At 33.4% G+C, this 21,490-nt stretch overlaps 2 protein-coding genes across 2 annotated transcripts; both read left to right on the top strand.

The window, feature by feature from the left end:
- The first annotated feature begins 1,110 nt into the window (after positions 1-1,110).
- Positions 1,111-3,815, top strand: LOC129800870 (succinate dehydrogenase [ubiquinone] iron-sulfur subunit, mitochondrial). The gene is made up of 3 exons (XM_055845581.1): positions 1,111-1,327; positions 1,699-2,096; positions 3,297-3,815. Exons 1-3 carry the CDS (start codon positions 1,271-1,273, stop codon positions 3,688-3,690), a joined length of 849 nt encoding a protein of 282 aa, XP_055701556.1. The 5' UTR covers positions 1,111-1,270; the 3' UTR covers positions 3,691-3,815.
- Positions 3,816-3,943: 128 nt separating this feature from the next.
- On the top strand, positions 3,944-20,334 carry LOC129800869 (klaroid protein). The gene is made up of 7 exons (XM_055845580.1): positions 3,944-4,093; positions 4,418-4,636; positions 7,851-8,698; positions 11,789-11,977; positions 17,064-18,452; positions 19,667-19,779; positions 19,885-20,334. Exons 2-7 carry the CDS (start codon positions 4,479-4,481, stop codon positions 20,092-20,094), a joined length of 2,907 nt encoding a protein of 968 aa, XP_055701555.1. The 5' UTR covers positions 3,944-4,093; positions 4,418-4,478; the 3' UTR covers positions 20,095-20,334.
- Positions 20,335-21,490: the final 1,156 nt, after the last annotated feature.

Here is a 21,490-nt window from a genome sequence, read left to right as displayed (position 1 = left end):
TTCAGTACGTTAAGCTCCAGATAACCCAGCATCCACGGCATCCATTCATACTGATAAGTTTAATTTAAGAAATCCTACTTTTAAAAGGCTGTAGCAGATTGGTAAGTATTTTGGTAAAAATTGTAAGTAAATATCGAAAATTGTTGTAAATGCAAAGATTAAGTAGGTGGAAATTAAGCACCTTTGAATTGAGGCAGCTTTAAAATTGGACTACTGCCCTACTTCGCCCTAATTGATTAATTAATTGTTTTATTTTACTTAGAAAATTTAACACTATTTTTACTACTTTTGTCATAAAAAATAAACAACGAAGAATTAAATTATAGATTAATTGAGAAATTTTCCATAGATGGTCTTCAATTAAAAGTTACTAACATCTTGCCGTTTTTTCAAGAAATCGGAAACCTACTCTAAAAGTCGTAATTGTCAATCTTTATGAAATCAACAGAGAATTCCTATCACTAGATGTATAAAAGTCGGACAAAAAATTTTTGACACCAAAAAACAAATAGGCTAACCCCTTGCCCTTTTTTCAAAAAATCGAAAATCTGCTTTAAAAATCGTAATTCTCAAGATTTCTGGGTGAAATCAACAGAAACTAGAAATGTGTCTAGGAATCGATACCAATCGCTAAATCTATAAAAGTCGGACAAAAAATTTTTGACACTAAAAAACAGATGTCGTTTTTTTAAAGATCGAAAATCTGTTTTAAAAATTGTAATTCTCAATAATTTTATTGAATGTTTCATTAATAAAAATATCAATCAAAACTTCAATTAAAAAACCGACGCAGAATTTTAAGATTTAGCATAACGAATTTAAAATATCTGATTACAAGTAATTTCAAAGTTTACATGGAATATAAGTGCATACTTAAAAAAATGTAAAAAATATGAAAAACTCATAAACATTAGCGATTAGCCCCTTTAGTTAGCGATATAGTGATGACAGCTATCGTATCAAGTTTAGAGTTTTCTCAAATGCTCCTCCTTCACATAAGCTCCCATTCTGTAAAATCTTAAATACTTTTACTCAACTTTAAAGTGAAAATATATTTTTTTATTATTTCATCTTATAGAATTCATGAATTAAAAATAGTTTGCATCCAGTGACAGTTGAAAATATTCAAATTTAAATATCATCCCCCAAATTCGAGCAATTGATTGCTTTATAAAGAAACCCTGCAACAGCAAGTAGACGTCATTAGTGACAAAAAAATTCGTGTACAAATTTTCGGGGGTGGATATTTTTGTGTGATTTTCTGCTGTAAATGGCTTTTGTGGCAGAAATGAAGATGCTCCTTGCATGCCGGGGATCCTTTGGCCAGGTGAGAAAGTGTCCAAATTCCCATAAAAATGTGTTTTCGCCGATAATTTAAGCAAAATCAATAAGCTTCTGATTTTATTACATAACCTTTCCTCTTTGACGTGGTGACTCGAATATATAAGTTATATTTACATTTTTACAACTGCAATTTGCGATTCTAATTGATTCCCATTGACTGGCGTATTGAGACAATTGCTGATTAATACGGTCAATCGATCCAGTCATTGAACACGCGACCTTCAGAGGAAGCACATATAATTTGATTGAGAGATCAAGTGTCTTGGGAAAGTGGGAATATTTATGACTGTTGAGGAGCTTTATCAGGGGAATTTGAGAGAGTTGATACTAAAACTGAATTTCGGGGGCTTGCAGATCCGATATGCATCTCAGGCGGCTGGTGCAAAGGTTAAGGAGTTTCAAGTATATCGCTGGAATCCCGATGAGCCCTCCAAGAAGCCCTACATGCAGAGTTATCAAGTGGACTTGAAGGAATGTGGCCCGATGATTCTCGATGCCCTGATCAAAATTAAGAACGAGATGGATCCCACTCTAACATTCAGGCGATCCTGCCGCGAAGGAATCTGTGGATCCTGTGCCATGAACATCGGCGGAACCAACACTCTAGCCTGCATCAGCAAAATCGACCGAGACACCAGCAAACCAGCCAAGATCTACCCTCTCCCTCATATGTACGTGGTCAAAGATCTCGTACCCGACATGACCAACTTCTACAAGCAGTACACCAGCATCCAGCCCTGGCTGCAGCGCAAGTGAGTCAAATTTCTTCTAGTATTTGGTTTTAAATGGGTTCAGTGACCATAGTTCTCAGGGCAAAAAGGTCTGGAAATTGCCGTGAAATTGCATTCGATGCGTTTTCAGTGGGATTTTGGGAGCTCTCGAGCGTCACGGGCGCGTCTCAATTTCTGGTCAAGGGCACTTTGCTTCTCACGTGATTCGGCGCAAGATATTGCAGCAGTAAAGATTGCGAATTTTTGCAAGAATCTTTTCGCACGACGAATTCCCAGACCAATGATATGATAAGGCACTTTTATCTCCCGTCGGCAGCTGGGAACCGATAAGTACAGCCAAAAATAACCGGCTCACGAAGGAATATTCTCTGAATCTATGAAAATTTTGTGGTTATGTTGATTATTTTCCTGCAGGACAAAACTTCCAACATAATAATTTTAAATCCTGTAAAGTTTAGGTTTGCGAAAATACTTACTTATTAATTAATAGAAAATTAAAAAATAAATGATTTTTTATAACATTTATAGATATGAATTTATCAATGTTAAATTTTCAAAATAATCCAGGATTAATTAGCCATTTAGATTTATATTTTCTTTTTGTGAGGTTATGTTCAACATAACCTCACAACGCTTGAAAACAACAAGTTTTTCTTTATACATAACTCTGATTCACTTAAGGACGATTGGAACACCGGTGTCCCATAAAGAAAATAATTTTTCCTGACTACCTAAAATTATTTTTTTCTTATGGTTGTACATAATTGGAAAGTAGAAGGTTGAAGGAATCTAGAATATTTTTTGCAAGTTTCTAGCTATTTGCTATGTAGTAAATATTTAAGCTCAAAAATGGCGAATTTTTAAATTCTCAAATTCATAATTTGATTTTATTTGCTTTTTATACTTCTAATATTTTTTAAGCAGAACCCTTTGGCAATAAAAACTACGATACTCATATGTAATATTTTTCATTAAAACGAAAAATATTATTTATTGGTATTGTCAGAAAAATTACTTAAATTTTTGGGCTATTTTTGTCCCTATCGTTCATAGAAGCACAAAATACACCGAATCAGACTCTATTGGACTTTCCAAGGTTAGATGTAAGACTTATCATTGATTATGTTTCTCAGTTTAATTTTCATTGTTGATTTTCAGTCCATAAAATGTGTCTCGTCGTTAAAGGGTTAATTTAGAAAATTCCAAACCTCTTTTTTGTAGAGATTCTTCAGAGAAGAAAGGAGACGCTCAGTATTTGCAGTCCGTGGAGGATCGTGCCAAGCTCGATGGACTCTATGAGTGCATTATGTGCGCCTGTTGCTCCACATCTTGTCCATCCTACTGGTGGAACAGCGATAAGTACTTAGGTCCGGCCGTCCTCATGCAGGCCTACCGCTGGATCATTGATTCGCGTGATGAGAAGACAGAGGAGCGTCTGGACCGGCTGCGAGATCCCTTCAGTGTCTATCGTTGCCACACTATCATGAACTGCAGCCGCACATGCCCCAAGGGTCTAAATCCTGGACAGTCCATTGCTGAGGTGAAGAAACTTTTGTCCGGAGTGGCAAAGAAAGCTGAGCCGGGACTTGAGACCAATGCCCTTCATAAGAAGTAACTTCCCATCAAATAGATCCGGTAATTGAAAAATCAAGATGTTATTTATTGCATTGCCCCAGGAATAATTGGTTGAAATGCGTGAGTTTTAAATAATAAAAAAAGCTAAATGCGAATTGTAGTTAATTTTTATGTTTTTAATATCTTATGTCCTATGTTTTCCACTGGAATGTCTGCGGAGTTGTCCAACCTCCAACGGATTATTTCGCTCATGCGCTCAATTTGCTCAATAATTTAGTGTGAAGTTAAGAGCGTTTCGCAAAAGACGCCATAAATTAACAGTGACGTCACCTTTGTTTGCGATAGACGCGATGTTGTGCTTGGAATTTACCTCAAAACCCGAGCAAATAGTGTGAATTTCTGGTGAAAAACTGTGCAAAAGTGTATCTAAAGTCCCCATTCAGGTAATTCCGATGAAGTTTTAGCAAAATTCAGTGTATTTTACTGGTAAAATGCGTGCTTAGTGAAGGCAATGAAATGGAGAATAAATTGTGTCGTCATCGAGGTGCCCCCCTTTCGCGCGACATTATAAATAGCAGTTGCTCTTCTCTCTCACGCGCGATTATGAGGCAAAATAAGCAAAATAGCATGCAAAATCCTCTCTCAAAGTGAAATCGCGACATTTGAAGGTCTTCCTCTCCGTTCCCCAAATAATCTTTCCGGAAAGGGGGTGGGGATCGTTGGCTGTGAGAAAGTGAATTTCTCACCTTTTGTTTTCTCTCCCACAGAGTGATAAGAAAAAGGAAAACAGAGTGAAGAGAGTGTGGAAGATCGTCAGGAGACCACGCAATGGATACAGTTTCGCCACCGCAAACGCGTTCGCGGTCGCGCTCGAAGACTCCCTTCGTGCCCACGATCGCAGACCGAGATAACATGAAGGATGCTGAGAATGGGGATCAGAAGCAGGATAAGAAGCGATCGCCTGTTCGCAAGGAACCTACAGTTCAGTAAGTCTGATTTATTTAAATTAAAATTCAAGATAAAAACTATTACTAAATTCAAGATTAGCATTATTTGCAATGAATTTGTGATACATAAGAACAAAAAAGCATTTTGCAGAGAGATTTTTTTCTAAATTAATTATTCCTACTATCCTTAACAGTTTCTTCATTGTGAGAAAATCTTCAGGTTTTATAGTTATTAAAAATCACATTTAAGAAAATATTAAATCGTACATTTAAAATTTAAAACGAAAAGCCACGCCCAGGAACTTAACCAAGCCATGCCCTTTAACGTCAATGGAAAAGTCAAATAAAAAAATATTTTAAAAAAATTTTAGTTTTCTTATTATTATGAGCTTTTTTCAATAATAAAAGTCATCTTGCTTTCTCGTCTATTGTGGTTTCACAGGGCATGACTATGACGGGAGACTCAATAAGAAATTTAAAAAACGCTAGGATATGGGGCAAATTGTTCCAGGCACAAAATTTCAAAATATGATATCTTCCGAATGAAAGAGATCGAAACTTTAAATATTTACCACAGTCAGCTTTTAAAAAACTTCTTCATCAAAATAGGATTATTACAGAAAGATATGAAATTTTAGTCATTTTTTTAAATATTTTTTTACGAGAAATACTAATAATTTTCTAAAATAGAATATTTTGTATCACTGAATACGAATATTATCTTTTATAAAAAATACCTATTCAGGGTAGAATGAATTAGAAGGGATGGGGTAAAAAGTGGCACTTGCGGCATCTCCTGTTCGCCTATTCTGCTCCTCATCAAGTGGCCTGATACTTTTCTTGTATCTCAAAACAGGTTTTTGAAATTGCTTACAGAAAATAAACACTTTTTTAGAATAGAAAAAAATAGTCTGCCACAAAGCTGTAAAGGATCTAGTAAAGGATCTATTAGGTCTAGCTAGAACTAGTAATAAAACAAATCAAGTTGCGAATTACTAAATGACTATCAATAGTTTACAACATACAGACAACATTTAAATTATTATTAATCGTAGCGGTATATATATTTTACAATGTAATCATGCTAAATCGTATATCCCGTGTTGGAAGAATGTGCTAACTCCATTGTAGACCGCGCATGCCCTTGAGCCCCTTCCCCGCGATGTGGATGCTTCTTCCGTGCCCCCAGAATTTTTTTTTGGAGAATGCGTACAGTGAAAATGTCTTTTCCTGACATTCAGTTGCTTGCACCGAGCGGGACTCGAACTCACAACTGTGAGAATCGAGTCACAGATCTCATCCGCCCAAGACCGAATGGTCTTGCCTATTGCGCCACTGAGATCCCCAACAGTTAAAATAAGAATGATTTAAAAATTTATATATTTACCGTCGATTTATGACGAAAATGGTCTTTAGCAAAGTAGTAAAGCAGTAAAAATTCTTATAAGGATGAGCTTATTAGAAATTTTTCATGCCTTCTGAAATAAATCAAGAGCGATTGAAAATCCGTCTCGTCACATTTTACCCAGGCTCATCCAAAAATTGTGTAAATTTTTTAGCAAAAGGTAATCTTATTTTTTCCTTTACCTTAAATTTTATCTGTGTGGAACTTATTAAAAAAAAGATTGCTAAACGGATTTTTTTGTGAATAAGGGTTATTCAGTGTTGATTTTAATAAGCCTTTTACTGAAAGGGCCTGACATATTTTAAACAACATGCAATTTAATACGAAAATGATATAACTTTAAATTTAAGTTGATTAGCTTTAAATTAAGCCCAGATAAGTTTATGGTAGCTCAGATGGTTAAACGGGGTAAAGAATCCTGTCTACCAAACTGTTCTCATGGACCGAAATTTAGTAAAATAGCTCAATGCGATTCTTTATGTCCCCTGCACAGCTTATAGACCAGGAAAATTTCATGCAATCAAAATTCATATCCCATTCTTTGTCAAACGTTTTGCATTTTCTATCTATTAATCACATTTATTCTGACATTTAAAAAAGAAGAAGAATGCGTAAGACTGGGATAGACATATACAAAACGTTTGAGAACGAAAAAGATATGAATTTCGATTTCATGAAATTTTCCTGAGTTTGCCAAAGTCACTATCCCAAAATTCATCTCACAATTGAATTTACATGCATTTTGGACATTCAGACACTCTGAGATCACAAATAAAGAATTTGAACTACCATAAGCTTACCTGCGGGCATATCACCGCTTATTAATTTACAATTTTTACATATAAAGGCAGCAAATATAAAATAGCTTTCCTCTTAATTCTGTTATCGGCAATTATTATTAGTCAGTGCTTCAGATTAAGCTACAAATCTCGAATGAAATATTGAATGAAGTAAAATGTTCCCTTCCAGCTTCTGAGCCCGCATTTTGTTTATTTTAGAGCAATCTCTTTAGGGTGCTGCTTTGCTGGGCCCCTTTGCAGCATAATGCTAACAATAAACACATGCTGAACAATCCCATTCGATCACTGACACGGTCAGTGATCTATAAATATCGTCAAAAGACCCTCAAAAACTTTACGCTCAAGAGGCTAAATTATTATTTTTTTCCTACGAAGAGATTTCTCATTTCTTTGCTCAATTTGTCCATTGATTTATGTATGAAGAAGTGCGTATGCCAACAATGTTGTTTGTCTTGATAATTTTTACCTTCGAAGTAACTCTAGTACTGTCTGTTTGCTCCAAGGCAGAGAGATAAAGCAAATCACCGCCCGAAAAATTCAAGATAGCACGATGACAAAGATAGTTTTTTGGTGTCACATGGGAAATTATTAGAAAAGAAATGACTTTTACAATTAGTGTGGTTCCTGAATGGAACAAGAATGGCTTTATTTATTACTCTTGTCAACATAAATCATACAATAAAATGTTTATGAGTAGCTCAAATTTTACTAATTAAGAATGTATTGGAGAAATCACAGTCGTTGTTATCAGAATAATTAGACAAATTTTAGAGTAGTTCTTTTTAATTCTGAAATTATTAGAACCAAGTTTATGATCAATATTCGAAAATAGATTAACATGATTAACATAAGATTTCTAATGGAAATCTTCAATTTCTTTTTCCTATTTGAATTGTACATTTTGCTTTCAGAAACTCATTTTTAAGTTTAATTCTAATTTATAATTTAATGCTAACTGGTTTTTAACTTAAATAGAGACTAATTTCAATTTCAAGGAAAGTTAGGTAAATCATCTTATTAATGGGATGATATGTATTCTGTCCTGCAGGACAATTCTGGAAGAAAATGAACCCAGTCAAACACCTCCAAAGAGGTCAAAGAGAGAGACAAAGTCCTCAAATGTTTCTCCAGTTGAGGGTTCCAGTGGCAAAAGCCAACAGAGTAGTGTTTCTAGTAGCACCACCGTCAAAGTGACATCAACGACAAAAGTCGTGACGCGCGGAGAAGCCTCAAATTCTAAATCTATATCCTCCTCCCAAGAATCCTCCATTGAAGCCTTGAAGCGCGATGCTGTAAATCAAAAGGAATTCAATCGGGGCTTAGAGGGTAGTCAGAAGAAGATTAGTACCCCGAGGAATAACAAAGGTCCCTCTTCATCGTCATCTGTGCTTCTTGGGAACCTCAATGGTGATCTCAGTGAACATGTAGCATACAAGGAATACAGAGATGCCGGAGAGTATTGGAACAAATATCCCAAAACTGACTACACTTACAGCAAACTCTCCCCGCATCGTCGTGAGATTGCTCCTGGAGTCATTGCCATGCCTAATATGTCCAGGAGAAGCCTGGAGAAGTACGAAGAGAGGGTCAATCAGATGGCACTGAAGAATCCAGAGAGAGAAGCTTACATCAGGGCTAGATTTGAATCAAGCAGATATGCAAGAGCAGCAGGAAGATCACTGCATTATGATTCAGGCGAGGATGAGATTGATCTGTCGCAGTTTGACAGAAGAAAACGCACCACCCAAGTTTACAGAGAGACTGTGTTTAAGAGGATTTACACGAGGATTGTCACGACTATTGTCACCAGTTGGTATTGGGTCACACAAGCTTTCATGACATCTGACAAAGCCAGCTACTACAAAAGCACAGATCTCAGTCAAACTGAACAAAAAGGTAAGCCAAACACATTTATTTTCAGGTGAAAAAAAGACTTTAATAAAATGTTGTTTATTTTGCTTCATTTTCAAAAAGTTTTGATTTTCCAATTTTTTTAAGAATATTTTTAAAAATACGAAAAAAATCGAGAAGTTCAATAACTAAATCGAGTAAAGATAGATCCATATTTCATCCATATATTTTGGTCAGAAGAAAAGAATTTTGATCAGCAAAATAACCAATTTTGATCACTAAAAATTGATCATTGAAAAATCATTCCTGATGGCTCCGGCACACCTTTTAGATCAGTAAAATTTCATGAAATCAAAATTTACATCCTTTTCTTTCTTAAAAGTTTTGCATATGTCTATCTTATTCCCTCGCACTTCAAATCCATTTGAGCTAAATTAAATTTGTTGTGATGTTTAAAATAAGAAGAAGAGTGCAAAACAGTGAGATAGACATATGCAACAGTTTTGAGAAAGAAAGGGATGCGAATTTCGACTTTATGAAATTTTCCTGATCTAAAAGGTGTGCCGGAGCCATAAACAACAAAAAATTTATTTTGTTCAGTAAAAAAACATTTTGTTCATGCTCCGGTAAATCTTTTAGATCAGGAAAATTTCATGAAATTAAAATTTGCATTCTTTTCTTTCCACATGTTTTACATATTTCTATCTCATTCTTTTGTTCCAAATTCGATTGAGCTAAATTTAATTTGTTGTGATGTCTTAAAGAAGTAGAAGAAGAGTACGAATGAATAAGCAAAGCGTGTGAGAAAGAAAAATATTCGAATTTTGACTTCAGGAAATATCCCTGATCTAAAAGGAGTCATAAAAAAAACAATTTTGATCAGTGAAATAATTAATTTTGATTAATAAAAATTGATTAGCAAAAAAAACTGAGGTTTGCTTAATAAAAAACAAACAAATTTACTCATTAAAAATTCAATCTTAGTCAGTAAAAAAAAATTTGATCAGTAAAAATTTCAAATTCGATCAATAAAAATAAGTTTATTTTTTTAGTAAAAAGTCAGTCTTGATCATTGAAAAAAATAATTTTGATCAGTAAAAAAACAAATTCGGTTACTAAAAAACATCAATTTTGATTAGTAATGGTTCGGGCACACCTTTTAGATCAGGAAAATCTCATGAAGTCCAAATTCGAAATCCTCATATATTTTGCATATGACTATCTCATTCTTTCACATACCAAATTCGATTGAGCTAAATTGAATTTGGAGTGATGTTTAAGAGAAGAAGAAGAGTACGAGAGAATGAGATAGACATATGCAAAACACATGAGAAAGAAATGGATCCGAATTTCAACTTCATGAAATTTTCCTAATCTAAAAGTTGTGCCGGAGCAATAAGAAAATGGATTTGGTTAATTAAAGAGGTCTATTCAGGTCATTAGAAAAATTCAAATAAAATGAGTCTAATATCTAAATAGACGCTAAGAAAATACAATTTTCCATTTATCAAAACCGCCAACACTTGATGAGCTTGACGATAAAATTGTTTCAAAAGTTCTAAGCTGAGCAAATTTAATTATTTACTGGCCAATTTTTTTCTGGTCAGATTTAATTTACTGCTAATTTTGAATTAATAACTAAGAAGTAACTAAGAAGAGGGAACTACCCTAAGTTTCAATAAATTGAAATTGAATTGAATTCAATTGAAGTTTGAACTTTTATTAGCATATTTTCCATTTTTCTGCATCCAAAGCTTAATACAATTTAACATTCTCGGTCAAGAGTTTCTTTGACTTTCAAAAATTCAATAAACTTGTTCTCAAGTTAAAAATTATGAATATTCTTCTATTTTCTTGATGACACCTTAAAAATAGGCTTTCGCCTTCATTATGTGCTTCTTGAGCACGAGACATCATATGCATTTTAGCAGGCTTCCAACTTCTAACCTTCATAAACTAAGATTAAAATAAATATTCCTTTCAATTTCATTTGAAATTTCCATAAACATTGAATATAATTACCAATTAGCTGACGATTGTCTGCAAAAGTGGACCTGATTCGAATTTTATATTCACATACACAAGCCTGTATGCATAGAATTAGGTAAGATTCTTAACAATCTCATCTACTGTCATCCTAATAACATATCAAGTCCCCTGATCATATTCAAACTTTGCAAAAGTGTGTTTTATTCCTCTTGGCCATCTTATCGTTCTTTCGAGCTTAATAACTCCTAAACTCACAGAGATATTGACTTTCGGTTTTCAGAAAACGTCATACATTGGATAAAAATTGAAACTTGGTGCATTGACCTTCCATTCTTCACTCTTTATTCCTCCCTTTTAAAGATCTCCTTTTCAGTTTTTCTCAATGGCTCCGCCCCTACAGTATGAATTAAATTCAAATTTTAGATGTTACTGCTGGACTTTAGGGCTTCTGATTAAAAGAAAACTCATAGGGTAAGTGTGCCAAATTTCGGTCAGCTTGCAATTCCGGCCACCTTTTTTGTTCCTCAAATTTCCATGAATTTTTATTTATCACATACTCCAGAGATTATACAATGCAAATTAATAACAAAAAATGTGGCTTCGACAAATGAGATGACGTGAAAAAGATATTGGAAGAATTCCCGAAGGGCAAGGAACTATGAGAATAAAGGTGGCCGAAATAGGGCACCAAAGCTATGTCTATATTTTTATTCATTTTAAAATGAATTAAGAATGGCTTTAGAGTAAATAAAGACGATAAACTGTCTACAAGGTTCTAAGTACAATACTCCTTAAGAAGAAGAAATAAAAAAATCAATTTGTTTGAAAAATATTACATTTCAAATTTGAGACTTTGGCGCTTGCATGCAACTATGCCGAAATTTGGCACACTTACCTTACTGTCGATCCCCTTGTCATAATAATTAATATTAATAACATTAATTAATAATAATAGCTTAAAATCAAATTCGAATTCACTCCGAAGAGGCTTACGAAAAAATCTCTGTAACAATAAGCTGATGTAGACTTATCACTAGATTTCAATCTGTCGCTGGAAAAATAGACTTGCAAAGACAACCAATAAAAAAAACTTGTTTTACATTCTAGCACAAGTTGAATATTAAGTATCTCATTTGTATTTCTCAGGCTTCTTTCGGCGTTTTTGGTCAGCTGTTGCAAGCAGTTTCTTGTACGTTTTCCAACGTATCTATCTTTTGATTGCTTCTGTGCTCCTCGTGGACACATGGCTGCTGCAGACGAAGACGGAAGGAGGGCGCCACAAGAAGAAATTCTTGTGGTTCTTAATCTTCCTGCTTCCGCTGCTACTTTTCGGAGGTGAGTGATATTCCATTTTTTTAAAGGATTTTCTTGAAAAGTTTCATTGGAGAATGATATTTTTTGTGAAGGAATGAAGGGTATTTAATAAGGAAAAATCTTCTTTCAGGAGCCTATTATTTCCTTGATCCTCCAACCTCCTATTCATTAAAACAATTTACTAATTCTCTCAATTTCAATTCACTGCAACTTGATCGTGTTAAGAACTTTGCCATTGATTCATTTGATAATTTGAAGATGGCATCAAGTGGTTACTTTGACTATTTGAAAGTAACCACGGGAAATGTTGTGGAAGAAGCAAGAAAATTGTGGAATGAGAATTTCTCACGTCCATAATTTTTTTTATTTTGCTAAATCATTTAATTATATTTCATTTTTTCACAATCATTGATAATATTCACATTGTCTTTTTTTCTTTTTTCAAAATCACTAATTTCTCGTGTGCTAATATTTTTTTTTTTGCAAACACAAATTATAAATAAATATGATTATTTTCAAATAAAATAAAATAATGCTTAAGTTAATAAAGACATTGTATCAGTTTTTTTTATTTTTCGGTAGTTGTAGTGAATATTTTTCTTGACCCTTGATCACAAAAATTTCCTCGCATTTGACAAGGAATGAAAACATTTTTTTTAAATAAAAAATATATCATATTAGTATATTTTTGAGTACAAAGGAGTAATTCTTGAATATAGAATAACTTAAAAAAAAAAATAATAATTTTCAAATATTGCAAAAAATAATAATGAATTATACAGTTTAAGATTTTGCAATAAATAAATGATATTAATTTTTAAAATGATTAATAGAAAAAAATAGCAACATTGCTACGTTTTACTGTAACTTTTTTTTTAAACAAATATTTTGCAAAAGGGTAGTATTGAACCTTGAGTAAGCTCCGTCCCAAAATTATAAAAGGTTATTCTTTTTATTAGTAATGCTTGCAAAATAAATGTCTTTATTTGTAAATTATGAGTATTTTAAAGTGGAATTTAGTAATGTCTCTAAGCATACCAAATTTATGCAGGTGATTTATGAGCAATGTTGAAGTAGTGCCGGCCTTTTCCAAGTTAGACATGAATTTACGGTAAAGTGATATAATTTGGAGGGCACGCAATGGGTTACGTAACGTGATAGAGCACTCGCTGTATGATGCAAGTGTCCCGGGTTCGAATCCCCTTTAGGCCACCAAGAATTTTTCTGGCGTTAAAGGTGTTTGAATTAAAGGTGTTCGAATTGCATTCAGTGAACTTCACTGCACTTGTTTCCAGGGGGCATAGGACTGACAATCCCATCCCTGCGAAAGAAAAAATAATAATGGATGTTCCAAACTCCCCTAGCAGGAAGACCTAAGTTCTTCTATGGAACGTTGTGCCACCATTATTATTATTATTATATAAATTGGAACAATTTCCAGAGGATTAAACTTTTTTTCCACGCACAATTGTTTTTGTTCATAAACATGTTTTCAAAATTTCCTACGAGAGTGAGTGAGATGACTAGATCTAGGTTTCACTCCCTCTCATTGAAATGTCAAAAATATGTTTACTAAACAAAAGTTATTGTGCATTGGGCATTTCACACAAGACTCAACGCAGATACATAAATTTGCTTCTTGACTCTTCCAGAATATTATATGTTCATGGAAATGCTTGAATTATAGTTTTCAACGTTCTTAAATACAAGTAAAATACGTAAATGCAGAGCAATATAATTTAGACACAACTTTTTTATCCCTTTTTAACAGAACTTTATGGAATAACATAGTGAGGAATTTTATCACAGAAATCATTATCTCAGCTATTTGGAATAATTTTTTTACTCGTAAAGGATTCGACAGAAATCTCTAGAAACTTCTGCTTGGAGACTTCTAAAAAGAAAAACTTCCATTTACTTGCCTAATATTGGATAAGTTATAAAGTTATTATAAAATAGGATATCCTAGAAATATTTTGATATAAATTTTATTCCTTGGTTCATTCCAAGAGTCCTTGAAATTTCTGTTTCAATATTAATTAAATTCAAAGATTAACAGGGCTGCTAAAATTGCACAAACCTAAGTAAACAATGAATCCTTAAAGCACGAGTCTCATTATCCTACTAACTAAGGATATAGAAAATGGTATAAGACTGGTATCGTCCGTCAAGTCCTTATGGTAAGCGAAATAACATGCTCCATCGTTGGGCATTGCAACCAGTTAGCAGTATCCAAAATTTGTTTCAAAATTGGCTTTGGGTTTACCGTTTACATCAAAATTTAAATCACGATGATAAGGCTTTTAACATATAAAATAAATAAAACTGGATGACACAACTTGCATAAAAGTTCAATACTACATCTCCGCAAAATGTGATCTTAAAAGAAAGCTTCAGTAAAGTGTAACTGATTTGGAGCAACAAATATAATTATATTTTTAGTAATTAGAATGTTAGAATTAAAAATTATAGAGAAAGAGAGAGAGTAATTTACTTTTTATTGAAAAAGAAAAAAGATACTATAATACAACCCAATTCCCCTGACCTTTTTAAAATATTTTTCACAGAATCATCTTTCCTTGTCCTAAATCCTTTCCCCAATTCAATTATAAAAACAAATTGATGAAAAAACTTTTGGAGAAGGATAGAGACCTTCAGCGAGACTTGATTAATGAGAAGATAAGTTAAAAAAAAAGAAAATTTTCGACCATCGAAAGCATCATCAGCAAGCATTTAAAAAGAATCACAAACAAATAAAAATAGAAACGTGCAAGAGAATATCCCAGTAATTGTGTAATTTATTGTCATAAATGTAAATTGATCAATTGAAAAAGATAAATAAACGGAATTTTGAAAGAACAAAACAGCGTGATTTTGTTTTGTTGCCTAAAGAAACATTCAACTAATACCTCGCTTTTTTTGGTGGTATTCTTTCTGTATTCGTTTCAAGCGGCTGTCCTCTATCCTTCTTCACACTTTTTCACAATAATGCGAATAGTTGTTTTTTTGTACTAATTTTGTAAATCAAGGAATGATTGCAAATTTTGAATTAAAAGTTTTTGCAATGTTTGCATTGAATTCTAACAGCATCCGAATCATTTTTACTCCGTGAGAAAGAAGTAAATAAAGCTTAAAAACAAAATTAAGTGATAAAGTGTGAATGAAGGTGAAGGATTGCCAAGAGGTTTTAGGCATTTCTTTTAAAAATGTTCGCCTTATATATTTTTCTTATAAAAAAAATCACTATTACTTTCGCTATGAACTATCCTCCAAAAAATCTTTTGAATCTTCTAAATAAAAGGAAAACCCTACAGTTGCGTAAAAATAAATAAAAAAAACTCATAGTGTTTTCTAAACAACCAATTGAAAATTTTTATTTTATAAACGTGGTCAAAACTTTCCTACTAATTTAAATATCTAACACTCACAAAAAATACCAAATATTGTTTTCTGGCTTAGGGGTCAATTCAGAGATTTTGCTGATTTGTTTGGCTGATTAATAAACAAATGTGCGTAGCTATTCACAGGTTTAGAGCTTTCTCCAATAAAGCTCCTAATGGGTACTGATTATCGCAAATCAGTGTGGAGAGTTTGCAGTTTGGCGGGAATTCAAAATTTCTCAAAGGGGTCTGTTAAATTTCGCAATTTTATATCATTATATTAATCAATTCCTTTATCATTCGAAATTTTATGCTTGATACAGAATATGTAGTGTGAAAATCTTCATTTATCTGAAAGTTAAATATTGCATAACCCCCTCACTTTGTCAACATTTATTCACATCGATGTTAGAGCAAGGCAAGAGCAAGTCTTGGATAGAGAATAGAGAGGAGGCTTCCGGAAAACAAATTACTGCTCCCAAAAACTGTTCGTATTCTTATAATCGGCTTCGAAATCGAAAACCATCACAAGAAACCCCGACAGGGTTTCATATTCTTCAAGTTGAAAAATCATCCGAGACATGCGAGCTAGAAAAAAAAACTTCTGAATGGAAAAATATCAACAAACTGGAGTCCAAGAAATCAATCACATCCTGGAAGAAAAGCTTTTATGATTTGGAACACGGAAAGCAAAAACATAAATAAGGAAATTTAGTATTCGTTTCACAATTCCAATATTCGGAAAAAATAATATCGAGTACTTCACAGTTATTTTCTAATCGCAGTTTCGGTGGCCCTTTGCTACAAAATATTGTTTTACGAATAAAAAATGACAGAAAAATAAAAATAATAAAAATACAAGCACTTATTTACATAATTTTTCAAGAAAATAGCGTGGAAAATATACGAATCACTATTATACATTTTCATAAATGTCAAATTAACTTAAATCAGTTTATCGGCCACCGCGAGAGGCGGTCGAGAATAAATCAGCGGCAAATCAGTAATTTGCTGATTACACTGATGTGTCTGAATACGAAAACGGCATAGGAACTTTTTGAAGACTTTTTTAATCAGCTAAATTAGTAATCAGTAATCAGCTGGGATGTCTGAATTGGAATTCAGATTTATAAATGTGTAATAAGTAATCAGCTGAATCTCTGAATTGACCCCTTAAACTAAATATGGAGCATGTCTGTTAACATTGCAATCCATGGTACTCTTCCCTCAGCTCATGTTTTATCTTTGGGTGTAGGTCCACAACCCACCCCTTTCTAAAATTCACCTTACATTACATACCATAAATACCCTTTTTCGTTACTCAATACAATTATTTATGCTTCTGGTTTCATCATCGCAGATACTCGATTCAATTACATTTACTGTAATTTACTTAAAACAAATTAGAATATTCTGAAGTTTTCTAACATTTCATGAGATCTTTAATTTATGCTTTTAATTCCATGAAATTATAATAATTATTAAAAATATTAAAATAAAATTGTCTAACATTATTTTTACACTGCACTTTTTTCATAAAAATATAATGCAAAAGTTATTATGATAAAAGTGGATTTCAAACAAGAAAAACTAATTTATGCAGTTTATTACGCAACTGTGGGTAATATTTCCTCAAAACTTTTACTGGAAATGTCTAATACCTCTTGAAAAAAAATCAGACACAATCCTTAAGGGATTAAGCGAGGAATTGTTAATTTCTTTCCCAGTTTTGTGTCTCTCTGAGGAAGAACAGAGATCGCGAGTGTTTTCTGTTCTTCCCCTGTCGATCGGCTGGATACCATCAGTGTTCACGTCATTGTCTTCGCGGTCCTGGGCAGACTTCCTGCCTGATCTGTCCGGCCTCCTACCCTCGTCTAGTCAGAAAAAACTCGAGGAGAGCCTCCAGCAGCATCTCAGTGCTGAAGAGTATAGTAAACTTCTGAGGCACATTGACCAGTATATTGATTCTGTGGTGAGTCAGAGGGAGCAAGAGAGGGCTTCCAGTGGTGAATTAAATCTCCTGATAGCAAAAATTATCAGAGAGAACTCTGTGCTGTACAAATATGAGCTGACTGATGAAGATGTTGAGCGAATTGTGAGGGTTGTTCTAGAGAGATTAAAAGTTGACCGAGAAGTTCCTGTGATTAATCAGGATCTCATTGAGAAGATCACATTGTCTGTTCAGGAAGGTTTCCGGGGAGGAGGATCTCATATGAATACCGATGAGATTATGCTAAAGATCCTTCAATCAGATCATTTGACTCAGTTAATTGATCAAAGGTTGAGAGATCTTCCTCCTACTGTGGATACCTCGAAATATGATGATCTTATTGCCAAACTCTCCCTTGAGATTACAAAGATTAAGGATGATCTCTCAAGGCGCGAAAATCGCGATGAGGATATAAATCTGACCCTTGAAGCAATGAGATCACAGCAAGAAAATCTTGCTGGTCAGTTGTATGACTACCGCCAAGAGAATGATTTGAAATTCGAGAAGCTCTTGGCTGAAATTGAGGTGAAGATTGCAAATCTTGGAGATCAGCAATACGCTGAAATTGACAAACAAATCCGCCGGGTTCTTGTTCAGATCTTCAATATTGATCAAAATGCTGAGCATTTAGATGAGAATGATCTTAGAAGTTGGATAAGAAATGTTTTTGTTGCCAAAGAATATTTGGAGGCTCGTCTCGGGGAAATCCAGAGACAATTTGGTGGGCATGTTGAGGAGGAGATCCAGCGATCAGCTGGAATACTAATGGCTAACATAACAGATACGCTAAGGCTAGAGATTTTGTCCCTGATTGAAGCGAAAACCTCTCAGAATACCCAAAATACCTTTAAATTTGATGCAAGTGAGGATCACGTCAGGAGGATTGTACGGGAAGCTCTGACAGTTTATGATGCTGATAAAACGGGTCTTGTTGATTATGCACTAGAGTCAGCTGGAGGGCAGGTTCTTTCCACACGCTGCACTGAAAGTTATCACACCAAAACCGCTCAGATCAGCATCTTTGGGATCCCCCTCTGGTACCCAAGTAACACTCCAAGAACAGCAATCTCTCCCAATGTTCAACCTGGCAACTGCTGGGCCTTTCAAGGATTTCCTGGGTTTTTAGGTGAGTGCACAGATATTGTTTTTATTTAGTAGAAGCTCATTCATCTGCTTGGATTTTGTGAAAGTCATAAAATGGTCATACTGACGTTATGATGACTGACGTCAGCAATCTAAGTATTGCGTACCATTATAGCTCATACGTTTTTTAAAGAAATATTTTCAGAAAAATGCCTTTTTATCCAATTACTAGAATATTTATTAAATTTTATAAGCTTATCGTTATAGTTTCGATTTTATACTTGATCAATATAATACCAGATTGTTGCATATTTTTTCGGCTCATTCCGGATTTAAAATTTTGCTATCAACATTTAAATTGAACAGTTGTCTAACGGAAACCTTAGTATAACTAAACAATTAGAAAATTAGATCTATTATCCTTATCTTTATTCTTTTTCACAAGTTGTTAATTATTTACTTGTCGTGTATTCTTCTTTTCCGGCTAGTGTGCAAATATATCGCTTTTCTTTAGCAGAAGCTCATTCATCTGCTTGGACTCTTTTGACAGACATAAAGAGGTGATACTGACGTTATAAAAAGTGACGTCAGAAATCTAAGTATTGCGTGCTATTATAATTGTGAGTTTTTTTTATAGAAATATTTTCAGAAAAAAATATCTTTATCTCTTACCCCGCCTGAAGATATTTCTGTCAATATTTGACATTTGCATAACGGAACTGTAAATAAATAATAAGAGAATAAAGTCCATTATTCTTACACTGAGAGAAATCCGAAAAAGTTAAAATTACATTCTGGAAATGTTTATTTTGCCTTGCAGTATTGATCCGAAATTGGTGTAAATATTATGCTTTTTAGGTGTATTAGGAGTTAAAGTTACCCTTTTTCATGTTAATTTTACCCTTAAAAAGGTGTAAAATTAACATTAAACATGCTGATATATTTCTACACCTAAAAAGTGTTAAAGTTATGAGTAAAAAAAGTTAATCGCACCCCCGTTTTTTTTCTCAGTGTAGAATTGTTTATCACATCCTATTAATATTTATTGATTTTCGTGTTATTTTCGACCTTCCGCAAAGTTTGTATTTTTTCTGAAAATTTCTGTCAAAATTCAAATTTGACATTTACTTAACGGAAATCTCAACGTTCATCGATCTCATCGCTTTTTGATGTAAACTTTTCTCTAGCTTTTCTCTTTCTCTTAATTATTTCTTTCATGCACGTGGATCTTAATGGGATTTGGCTTAAAAAAAACAGTGCTCAAACTAAATCTTCCAATTCTCGTGACTGGCTTCACAATGGAGCACATACCAAAATCCTTGGCACCAAATGGACAAATTGACTCGGCTCCGAAAGGTTTTTCCGTTTGGGTATGTTTCTTTTCCCTTCTATTTTTTTTTAATTTATTGATGGGAAGATTCTGAAAAAGTATCTGAGAAAGTTTTGTTGATGGGTCTTTTTTTTGGAACTTTCAGGGATTGGTTGATGAATCTGATCAGGAACCACTGCTGTTCGGTAAGTACATTTTTGAGGACAATGGCAGGAGTCTGCAATATTTTCCGGTTCAGAATGATGCCCTAACAAGGTTGCATCAAGTGATTGAGCTCAGAATTGAATCCAATCACGACAATCCGAGCTACACGTGCCTGTATCGCTTCCGTGTCCATGGAACTCCTCAATCTTGATGGTTTAAAAAGTGCTACTGAATTCACCGAAAAGTGACTTACAAAATACTTAATTTTTCCTTGGATTTTATTTTGTTCTTACAAGAGCTTTCCAAGCAATAATTTCTCACAGAAAAAAAAAACTGAAAATTTGTGAGGAAATACGGTGTTTTCCACAAGGAAAAGAATTGTAAAAGAAAAACAAAGATTTAATTGTAATATAATGTTTTATTTTGCAGAATTAGATTGCAAAAATAGTAATTATTTTTTATTAAATGTGTCAGTTGCCGCGACGAATTTATCAGATAAAACGAATTTTTGATCAATTGTCCCGCCATTTTTTGAGTTTTTTAAGAGATTACTATTCAAGATTTTAGTACAAATATCCATTTTTTTTAGTGCGAAACATATCGTTGAAATCTTTCAGTAGAATTTGCTTAATTTCCTTCAGTCACTTTTAGCCCCAGTTTAAAATGTTATTTTAGCGCACAATTTTAGCAATAGAATGTTAGTTTTAATATATTTGTACAGCAACTTGCCTTATAAGCCACTTTACTGAAGTATATTTTATGATAAATTGTTTTACAAATCAGAAGAAGATACCAAGCGAAATTGAACATAAAAAATACATTTATTGTAAATAGAATAATCAGAAGAAAATAATAATGCTGTTCCTTTCTCCGTGAAGTTACTGATACCTCAATTTTTTAGCTGATACTTGATAAGATTTCTTTTGTGTGTTTTATTTAATAATCTTCGATAAATTTGGTACCAAACTGTGTAAATGAAGAAATACACTTTAATTTTAAATAAAAAAAAAACCTTTTCATAGTTTTTTTAAATGAAGAATTGTCCTGATAATCGTGAACTTCTCTTTTGAGTTATCTTCTCTGTCCTTGTTTTTTTTTCTCTAAAATGCTTAATTGCTAATTTTATTTATTTGAAGTTTTAAAAAAAAATTAAATAAAAGAGTATTTTTTAAATTTTCTTCAACGCAATGTTATGCCTTTTTCCATCAGTTTGATATTTCTTCTATCTGAGAGTTATCGGCATTTTTCTCTCTTTTGCGACCGCATGTACATAATTGGAAATAGTATGTTCCTAAGGAGCGCCAGGTCACAGATGTTGTGAAAACCAGGAGGATATTCAACACGAAAAGCGCTTTATTATTCTTTTGAGAAATTCATATAAAACTGCACCTAAAGTTTAAGAACATTTTGCATTATTTAATGCAATTTAAAATTCCAATTTTAATACAGAGGCTTTGTAAATGAGACAGGGGAAGGTTTTCAGCTTCGGACACACTCTGGCTTTGAACTCTTAATATTTTTCTGATATTTCTATAATGAATCAATATATTTTAAAAGTCACACATTTCCTGACAAAATAACGTCAGGTTCATAAAGAGATATGGGAA

Source organism: Phlebotomus papatasi, chromosome 2 (assembly GCF_024763615.1).
Source record: "Phlebotomus papatasi isolate M1 chromosome 2, Ppap_2.1, whole genome shotgun sequence".
Taxonomy (NCBI): Eukaryota; Metazoa; Arthropoda; class Insecta; order Diptera; family Psychodidae; genus Phlebotomus; species Phlebotomus papatasi.
The sequence above is the reverse complement of the archived record's forward strand: the minus strand, read 5'-3'. Positions and strand labels throughout refer to the sequence as shown.

Excerpts from the sequence above, each read along its gene's own strand:
- LOC129800869 (XM_055845580.1), top strand. The coding sequence starts at position 4,479 with ATGGATACAGTTTCGCCACCGCAAACGCGTTCGCGGTCGCGCTCGAAG. Across the intron at positions 8,699-11,788 it reads CAGTCAAACTGAACAAAAAG|GCTTCTTTCGGCGTTTTTGG; the intron begins GTAAGCCAAACA and ends TGTATTTCTCAG. Across the intron at positions 18,453-19,666 it reads AGGATTTCCTGGGTTTTTAG|TGCTCAAACTAAATCTTCCA; the intron begins GTGAGTGCACAG and ends TAAAAAAAACAG.
- LOC129800870 (XM_055845581.1), top strand. The coding sequence starts at position 1,271 with ATGGCTTTTGTGGCAGAAATGAAGATGCTCCTTGCATGCCGGGGATCC. Across the intron at positions 1,328-1,698 it reads GCCGGGGATCCTTTGGCCAG|ATCCGATATGCATCTCAGGC; the intron begins GTGAGAAAGTGT and ends GGGGGCTTGCAG. Across the intron at positions 2,097-3,296 it reads CAGCCCTGGCTGCAGCGCAA|AGATTCTTCAGAGAAGAAAG; the intron begins GTGAGTCAAATT and ends TCTTTTTTGTAG.